General features: G+C 40.9%; 1 protein-coding gene across 11 annotated transcripts in view; it reads right to left on the bottom strand.

Moving 5' to 3' along the window:
* LOC122334450 (ryanodine receptor 3) overlaps positions 1–10,000 on the bottom strand; it is a 113,669-nt gene that overhangs the window by 45,762 nt on the left and 57,907 nt on the right. For all 11 annotated transcript variants that reach the window (XM_043232367.1, XM_043232370.1, XM_043232369.1 and 8 more), the window contains 10 exons: positions 9,869–9,955; positions 9,559–9,785; positions 8,020–8,509; positions 6,755–7,054; positions 5,538–5,738; positions 5,087–5,189; positions 3,470–3,604; positions 2,483–2,756; positions 1,662–1,776; positions 1,096–1,228 (listed from right to left, as the gene is read on the bottom strand). In XM_043232367.1, coding sequence (XP_043088302.1) covers positions 1,096–1,228; positions 1,662–1,776; positions 2,483–2,756; positions 3,470–3,604; positions 5,087–5,189; positions 5,538–5,738; positions 6,755–7,054; positions 8,020–8,509; positions 9,559–9,785; positions 9,869–9,955 — 2,065 coding nt within the window. The remainder of the gene's footprint in view (positions 1–1,095; positions 1,229–1,661; positions 1,777–2,482; positions 2,757–3,469; positions 3,605–5,086; positions 5,190–5,537; positions 5,739–6,754; positions 7,055–8,019; positions 8,510–9,558; positions 9,786–9,868; positions 9,956–10,000) is intronic.

Raw genomic sequence — 10,000 nt, 5'->3', positions numbered from 1 at the left:
TCTAAATACAAATGCAAAATTAAAATCAAAAAATTATTTTAAACACATATTTTAAAAAAAGTATTGAAATAAAACATTTAGAAATAATTAATAAGAAAATCATGGATGTACTAGTGCTGTTAAATTCTTAAAATATTAACTAATCTCATACACAAATGGGATAGAAATGGTTGTGAGGAAAGAGAAACGTGTCCTGATTGAACTCTCTCTCTCACTCACTCACACACACACACTCACAATCGCGCACACACACCCTCGCTCACACACCCTCGCTCACACACCCTCCCACACACACTCACACACACACGCGCACACACACACCTAGCACACACACCGCTCACACACACCACTCACCACACACCCTCGCTCACACACCCTCGCTCACACACCCGCTCACACACCGCTCACACACACCGCGCTCACACACCCGCGCTCACACACCCGCGCACACACACCCGCGCACACACACCTCACACACACACACCTCGCACACACACCAAGGCACACACTCGCACACACCCGCGCACACACACCCTCGCACACACACCCAGCACACACACACCGCACACACACACGCACACACACACCTGCGCACACACACCCACACACACACCGCGCACACACACACGCGCACACACCCGCACACACACCACACACACACTCACACACACGCGCACACACACCACACACACCCGCGCTCACACACCCGCGCACACACACCCGCGCTCACACACTACAAGCACACACACACCGCACACACACCCACCACACACACACACACACACACACCAAGCACACACACACACTCACACACACGCGCACACACACCGCGCACACACACCCGCGCACACACACCCGCGCTCACACACCCGCGCTCACACACCCGCGCTCACACACCCGCGCACACACACCCGCGCTCACACACACTCGCACACACACCCTCGCACACACACCCGCGCACACACACCCGCGCACACACACCCGCGCACACACACCCTCGCACACACACCCTCGCACACACACCCGCGCACACACACCCGCGCACACACACCCGCGCTCACACACCCGCTCACACACCCGCGCACACACACTTACCCAGGCCCACGCTGCTGTTCTCCAGCAGGTAGCTCAGGTGATCAAACATCGCCTTCTGATTCTGCCGGCTGATACGACAGAAGTAGCACAGGAAGCGGCAGCAGCTCGCCACCATCTTGGGAAACGCAATTTCCTGTTGCAGAAGGAACCAGAGTCAGGAACGATCCAGAACTAGAAGATGTGTGTTCATTCATGGTTCTTTCTCATTGCTTTTTTCTTGGTGGGAGCATATACAGGCTAAACAGGTCCAAGAACAGAGCCCTGTGGGACTCCACATGTCTATTTAATAATACAATCAAACTTAATAATTCAAAACCTTACAAAGACAAAAACTAGATGCAAACTGAAATAACATTTATTAAGTGTAGAACACAGCCAATCAGAATTGTGAATCTTTTGTAAACACAACATATCAACATTCACAGATTATTATTATTATTATTATTAATAAAAATAATACATTCCAGACACTAAAAAAGGCAGTTTTACATATCTACAGCTGAATTTGAAGGATTATGAAAGCTGTGATGTTTTGCTCAATCCTGAGGTTTGTGTCAAACACTCACCTGAGACTTTCCTCCTCCCAAGACGTTCACCATCACCTCCATCACAGTCTCGTGCATCCCCAGGACACGCATCAGGTTAGGATGCTGGTAGAAGACTTTGTTGTTCATGATGTCCCTGAGACACACACACACACACACACACACACACACACACACACACACACACACAGTTAAACACACACTCATCTGGAGCAGCTCCCTCAATCAAGCAGGAGTGAATATGTGTTAAAGTATAATTTATTTCTGTGAATCCTTACTCCAGTCTTGAGGGTCACACGATGCTTCAGAGATCATTCTAATAATATACTGATTCACTGCTTATTATCGATGTTGAAAACAGTCGTGCTGCACAGTATTTTTCTGGAAACCGTGAAGCATTTTATTTTTTCAGGATTCACAGATGAATAGATTAATTGATTTGAAACAGAAATATTTTCTAACATCGTAAACGTCTTTTGATCAATTCAACGTGTCCTTGCTGATTAACAATTAAACAGTTTGTGCTAATTGGATTGAACAATTCTAACAGAGTGTGCTATTTTAAGTGCAAGGTGTATTTATTTATTCCTTACGTTTTCGAGGGTGGAAACAATAGGCGCAACCTTAGCAAAACCTATACATTTTAAAGTGAAAAGCGTAAACGGGTCTGAAGGACTTTATCCACTAACTGAGCTCATTACAAATGTGATGCCTGCTACAGGTCTCCAAAAAGATGGAGAACATTTAGCAAATAATTGAGGTTAACTGAGATCAGGTCTGTGACATGATTAGACATGAAAGGGATGTCTGAGATAAAAAGACCCCCTCAGACTGCTTCTCACCCGAGGCCGTGGATCATCAGCTGCTCCTCCTCCTGACCCATACGGACGCTGAGCAGCGAGCGGATCTGGCCCAGAGACGCCAGCAGGAGGATGGTGTCGTGGACGGAGGCGGCGCTGATGGAGTAGCTCTTCCTCATGGCTCGGAGCAGCTCTCCGATGCTGTCGTACTGCCGCCTCAGCAGACTGAACATCAGACGGACCAGCTCCGGGTCCTGGATGTGTGTCTCCTGAGCCCAGCTTACCATCGTCTGAGAGATCAGCTCCTTCAGGTTCGCTTCACACACACACACACACACACACACACACACACGATCGTTTAGTTTTTAATGCGCTGTCCATCACTCTCCTATATTCCTATCATAAGAACAAATTAATTCAGTGACTCATTAAAGACAGACATTGCATTGTTTCTAAATAATTCAGTGGTTTGAATGAATTTGTTGAATAAATGACTCAAAACAATGAATAGACTTTTTTTTTTTTATAGCAATATTCACAAATGTATGTCTAATGTATGTTTCTTGAACTCATTATCGATCTAGAGAGTACTGCAGTCCTGAAAAATCTTTTCATTTTTACATTCAAAACATTAGATTTTAGGTTAAGCCGGTTTTCAATCTCTTATGCAATAACGGGAGGAGAAGGAGCTGCTATAAACAGAAGATCACAACTGAACTCACTATAGAGTGAAAGCCTTCAGGCTTTATTAAAAGGCCATCGAGTTTGAGGCCATGTGGCTTGGTAAATGTTTTATTGCCAGTAAAAAGGCTGATAATGGCTCAGTATAAACTCAAGAATGATGATAAAAAATAATAAGGATATCCACTTTACAAATATTTATTCAATATTTAATGATAAAGGAGACCCACTTTACACAATAAAGAAAAAGAAAAGAAAAATTCAACTCTCTGGCTCATATTTCACCCTAAATAAAATAAAATGAACCGCTAGTCCGGTGTTGTATGCTAGGCTGAGTGATTATCTTACAGGGAGCGCTCTGCTCTTTCTCCGTAGGCTCACGCTCAGATCTCTGCGGTTGACCTTTGATCTTGTAGACCAGAGCGAGCAGACGAGCCGTAATAGACGAGTCCTGGTCCTCCTCATGTTCCTCCACAGGAATCCCTGCACGGACACAGATGAAGAACATCAGCACACTACCCACAATGCCTCACTGCAACCGGACACACCGGGGTACAGATTCCAGTAGTGGGCGCTAAACAGCTTGTTTGAACAAGTCAAGAACATCAAGAAAGAAGGAATCCATACGGTATGAAAATAATAAAACACTACAATTATATGGGCGTTTGTGTAACAAATATATTTGTTTTCTAGCATTTTTATAATAAATACTTTTTTTCCTAGTTATTCCCAGGTCTGAAATATTTGACTAGGTATAAATGGAGTAAAAAAATATATATGCAAAATTCAGAAATAACTCCATGGGTACTTTTTAAAATAAAGAATAATTTTTTTTAATACAGTTTTTACTAGTCATTCAAGGCTCTGAAATAATTAAATAAATAGTAAATCACAAATGACTGGGAAAGTCATGAAAATGGGCGCCAGATCCTTTTCCTATCTAACACCTAAAATCATGAACAATCTCCCTAACTCTGTTCAGGAGGCAGACACACTCTTTTAGTTTAAATCTAGATTAAAGACACATCTTTTTAACCTAGCCTACACATAACACACCAACACACTTCTATTATTCAAATCTGTTAAAAGATTGTTAGACTGAATTAATTAGATCAGCTGGAACCAGGAACACTCCTCATAAAACACCATATAGAAAGAATGGCATCTACACTAATATTAGTCTGTTTCTTTCTTATTCTGTTTCTCAGCTTGTATCCAGACAGAACCCAGAGATGACCTTCAGATGACCAGAACACACACACACACACACACACACGCACAAAACACACACACACACACAAACACACACACACACACACACACACACACACACACACACACACACACACACACACACACACACAGACACACAAACTCACACACACACACAGACACACAAACAAAAAAAACACACACACACAAACTCACACACACAAACTCACACACACAAACTCACACACACAAACTCACACACACACACACGCACAGACACACAAACAAAAAAACACACTCACACACACACACACAAACTCACACACACACACAGACACACAAACTCTCACACACACACACACACACACACAGACACACACACACACACACACACACACACACACAGACACACACACACACACACACACACACAAAGTAAGTTCTTTACACAATCTGACATTGCTGTATTTTTCCTCCATTCTCTATAGATGGGGTTTAGTTTCTTGTAGCAGTCTCCTCTGGTTTGTTTAGTTGAGGACACTTCATTTCTAGTGATTATCGTTCATCTGATTACAGAGACTGTCTCTGCATTCAATACTAGATTAAGTGTTAATCTGGTCATTATACACCACTATCACTCTATTCTATTTGATGCTGTTCAGTGCTCTGACACGATCAGTGTTGGTAAAAGCGCTGTACAAATAAAAGCGATTGAAGTCTCTAAAACCCGGTGCAAGCTGCTGTGAACCTCACCGCAGTGAAGACGCAGCTCGCTGTGGAAGTCGTACAGCTCCTCCTGAATGTCTGCGGGACACGGACAGTCCTCGCCCAGGTTAAAGTTCAGCAGCATGTTGATCTGAAACACAGCAGGAAATGACATCACACTGGAGAAGCCAGGAAGACTCATTCCAGAAGAGCGATGTCTAGACCTGTCGAGATTTGCTCTAAAATATTTTATGGAGCAAATAATAATAAAATAATAATAAATAGTAATAAATAATAATGAAAAGGCTACAATCTTGATCAAGTAAATTGCAAACGTAACGTAAATTAATAAAACATTTTTTTTTATTTATTGAAAGCTCTAAAATGTTTGTACATTGTAACAAAAAATAAGAGGATATATAATTTTTCACAGTTATTCAATGAGTTAAAATATTTCATTGAATCGCGAACAAACTGAAATAAGAGGATGGTATCCGACCTGTTCCTGCGGCGGCGAGCGAAACTCTTTGGTCTTCTTGGCGGTGACGGCGGCAGACATGTTGAGCGCCAGCATCAGCTCGTTATAACGGAACTTCTGATTAAACTGAAGCTTGGAAACGAAGCTGTCGGAGAACGAGACGATGGCCTCGATGCGGTGTCTCAGCTCACAGTCACAGAAGTAGTGCAGCAGCTCACACATCTACAAGATTTAATACCTTTAAACACACACTCCTGCTCAAACGAGTCGGCTCACGTTATTACAACTTAGACAAAAAGGGGAATTACGCTCACCGAGCCTGCATTTATTTGCAAAAATTAAATATTTTTAACAAGCGTTTTGTTTTGTATGTGAATGCGTGTTAAAATGTCATTTATTTATGTTGAATTTTTAGCATAATTCAGTCTTCAGTGTCACATGATTCTTCAGAAATCATAATAATATACTGATTTGCTGCTCAACAAACATTTTGATTATTATCAATGTTGAAAACAGTTGTGGTGCCCAATTTTTTGTGGAAACGCATTTAATTTATCATGATTCACGGATGAGTAGAAAGTTTTTGATCCATTTAATGTGTCTTTGAAGAGTAAAAGCATTCATTTCTGCACAGATCTCAGACAGACAGTAGCGTGAAAAGTAAATGCATAAATAGCAAAAATAGGTTGAAATTAGAACAATATTTATTTAAAAATGAAAAACTAAATTTTTTAATATTAAAATATACACAACTAAATATACAATATAAAATATATTACGATATAAAATATACATAAAAATATATAAAGGAATAAGGAAGCATAATATATTTTATTGTGTTTTAAATGAGTATTGTCAGAAATTTACTGACAAATTAGAAAAAACTATGTTAGTGGGAAAAAAAAAAAAAAAAAAAAAAAAAAAAAGTAGAATTATCTCTGAATAGTATTTGGGGTAATTTGTCTTTTAATGTGTCCTAAATTGATTTTTGGATGTAATTATGCCTGACAAGACTGCGACACAGATTCACATTCTTCTGCAAATCAAGGGCAAAAACAAATTCTCAGAAAAACACGAACGCAATTAAATTAACAGAAATCTTTTTTTATTTTTTTTGGCAAAGCAACAGCAATTTAGAGCAGCATTACACTTTTTCATCTTTGACGCCTGTATGTAATCCGTGCTTTATTAACACATTTAAAGTGTCTGTAGTTTAGTTTGTTTAATAAAACTCTCGCCTGTCGTTTGACGGACTCTGGGAGCTTCTTCTCCAGCAGTCCTTTAACGATGGCTCTCCCGTCCCGCTCCTCTTCCTCTCCGGCCTCCACCGCCTTCTCCTCGGCTCCGGTCAGGCCCTCTTTGGCCCCGTCGTCCCTGCGCTCTCCGAACACGCCGGGCTCGATGAGCAGCAGGATCTTGTGCGTGTCGCGGCTGGTCAGGACGCCCATGCTGAGCAGCGTCCCGATGAGCCGAAGGATGGGCACGAACTGGAACTCCACGCTTCCTCCGACCGGGTCACGGATGTGGTCTCCTCCGCCCTGAACAGACAACCGCTCACTGTCTAGATCCACAAAGAACCAGGGGTTCCACAAAACACGTGCACCCAGCGATCGATGCGGTCGCATCTAATTCTGCACAGCCACCATCCAGCTGTTTTTTCTGTGTTTTTTTTGGTTTTCTGTGGCTTTTAAAGTTCTTCAGCTGCAACATGCGATCTAAATATTTATATTTATTTATTATTATTTATTATTTATATTTATAATATTTTTTTTTCCATCGTATTGGAATAAGCCAATCGGAATTGAGGAGAGGAATCGGAATCGATAAGAGGAACTGGACTGAGTAAGAAGAATTGGAAATGAAAAGCAGAATCGAAATTTCTAATCATCTGAATCAATGAGCGGTAATAAGAATCAGACTCTAAAAGCAGAATCAGAATTGATAAGAATCAGAATCGATGCATAGAATCTAAAAATGGTTAAGAATTGGACTAAATAAGCAGAATTGATAAAAAAAGGTGATAAGAATTGGAATCGCAAAGAATCTGAATCATTAGGCAGAATCAAAATTGACAAGATTTAGTTAGTTAAGCAGAATCTGAATCGCTAAGAATCTGAATCGATAGGAAGAATTGGAACTGATAAGCAGAATCGATAAGAATCAGAATCGTAATTGGAATCAATAAGAAGAATCGGAATCAATAAGTGGAACTGCAATAAATCAGAATAGGAATCAGAATCTCCAAGAATCTGAATCGTTAAGCAGAATCAAAATAGATAACAGTCAGATTCGTTAAGTGGAATCTGAATCAATGAATAGATTCTCAATCGATAAGCAGAATCAGAACTGATACGAATCGGATTAGTTAAGCAGAATCAGAATAGCAAAGAGTCAATAAGAATGGGAATCGATAAGAAGAATCGTAATCAATGCGTGGAATTGAAATAAATGGGAATCAATACGAACTGAACTGAATCAGAATGGTGACGGCTAGAGAGCGCACCTGCACGGCGTCGGTCAGCATGCTGATGGCCTTCTCCTTCAGGGCGTCCAGCGGGATCTCGGGGCTGAAGAGGAGCGGCTCGCGCCGGCCGCTGATGAAGCTCGGCGGGGTGAAGCTGAGCCGGGGCCTGAGGGACGTGCTGAGGCCGACCCCCGGGGGCCGGTGGTGTCTGGAGCGGTCGGGGAAGAGCCGGATGCTGCGGGTCTCGCCGGTGACCGGGACGATGAACTCGCTGCTCATCATGCGGCGGGCGGCTCTGGCCGTCTCCAGGTGGACGCTGATCAGGACGTCGTAGAAGCCCTCGCGCAGCAGCCCCGACAGGTACTGATTATCGATGGTGTAGAGCAGCTGGGACTGGTCCAGGTGACTGCAGAGAGCGTGAGCCACCCGGGTGTTCCCGTGAGCACACAGAGCACAGTACAGCTTCAGGGTGTGATAGTGAAACTGACACAGCTCCGCCTGCTCCGACAGCTCCATGATATCCACACACCTGCACACACACCGCCATTAAAGACAAAAACACACAAAATTACTTGTTAAAAAAAACAAACCATTCAATTAACAATTTCAGTTTTCAGTTCATATAAATCTATTTAATTTTAGCAAATGACAATAAAATTAAATCAATATGAATGCATATTTAAAAAGGACTTTTACATAGTAAAAAAAATATTTTAGAAGATTAAGTGAATTTGATAGTATTATATTTATAACGTCTAACTTCATTTAAATGTATTTAATTTGAATAAAAACAAAATATAATAATTATTTACATTGACAGATTTTTTCATTTTAATTGTACTGAAGTACTAGACGGAATAAAATACAATAAAGAAAAATACATAGCTGAAAAAACATAATATTATATTTATAAATATTAAAAAGATAAATAAATCTGATGTTATTGTGTTTATAAAAATATATTTCTAATTTAATTTTAGTTGTAAAAATATTAAATAAACATACTGTATAGTATATGTTTGAAAAATATTTACAATTATTTAAATCTATACTTATATTCATATTATTAAATATATAATTTAATATAATTTAAATGACAAATATTTAATATATAAACAACATATTTCTCTGAAATATATACGTGCATGTGTGTATATTTAAATATAGATAAATACACAGCACATACATATATAAGATGTGATTAATCGTTTGACAGCACTAGTATTTGAAATCACATTAAATTCACTATTTTCAAAATATAAATAATTTATATTTCTAGATGCATTTATTTTTTTTATTTTAAAATGCTTTATTACGTTAACAAATCTAAAACGTATATACATTTAAAAATATAACCCATATAATTTATATTTATGAATGCATTTGATTAAATCATAAATTAATACATTTAAAGTTGTATGTCATTTAGTCAATATGATCAATATACAGTAGGCAACAGATGAAGTGGATCAAAAATGTTCTACTTTTGCTTTTTAGATTTTTAGTACTACTTCGATGAAAGGTTGTCGACTCGTGTAAATAATTGCTGATGTGATGAAATGCGGTGTGTTTGTGCACCGGTTCTCCTCGGGGATGTGTACGGCCAGCATCTGCAGAGCTTCCACGCACTGCACCATCCACCCGTGTCTCTCGCTGACCCGAGACGTCTCCACCTTCAGGAAGGTGTTGGGCATGCGGCTCCACAGCACCGAGCTGATGGTCTGCACGTCCAGCCGAGGAGGACACTGAGGAACGGGGTTCTTGTGCTCGCTCTTGAAGATGGCGGAGGAGATGGGCATGGCGTTCTGCGGAGCCAGAGCCGGTTAGTATCTCTCGTAACGACCGATCTGACAGAGCATGAGCGGCGGGAAGACGGGGAAGTGCTCACCTTGACCTTGGCCAGCTCGAACTGGAAGAGACTGGAGCTCGTGGGCCGCACAAACACGGCGGGGAAGAGCTTGGTGCTGGGCTCCACCTGAACAACACGCTCAGATCAGACTCTCTCTTAGACACCGCTATA

This window comes from Puntigrus tetrazona, unplaced genomic scaffold (assembly GCF_018831695.1).
Source record: "Puntigrus tetrazona isolate hp1 unplaced genomic scaffold, ASM1883169v1 S000000528, whole genome shotgun sequence".
NCBI lineage: Eukaryota > Metazoa > Chordata > Actinopteri > Cypriniformes > Cyprinidae > Puntigrus > Puntigrus tetrazona.
The sequence above is the reverse complement of the archived record's forward strand: the minus strand, read 5'-3'. Positions and strand labels throughout refer to the sequence as shown.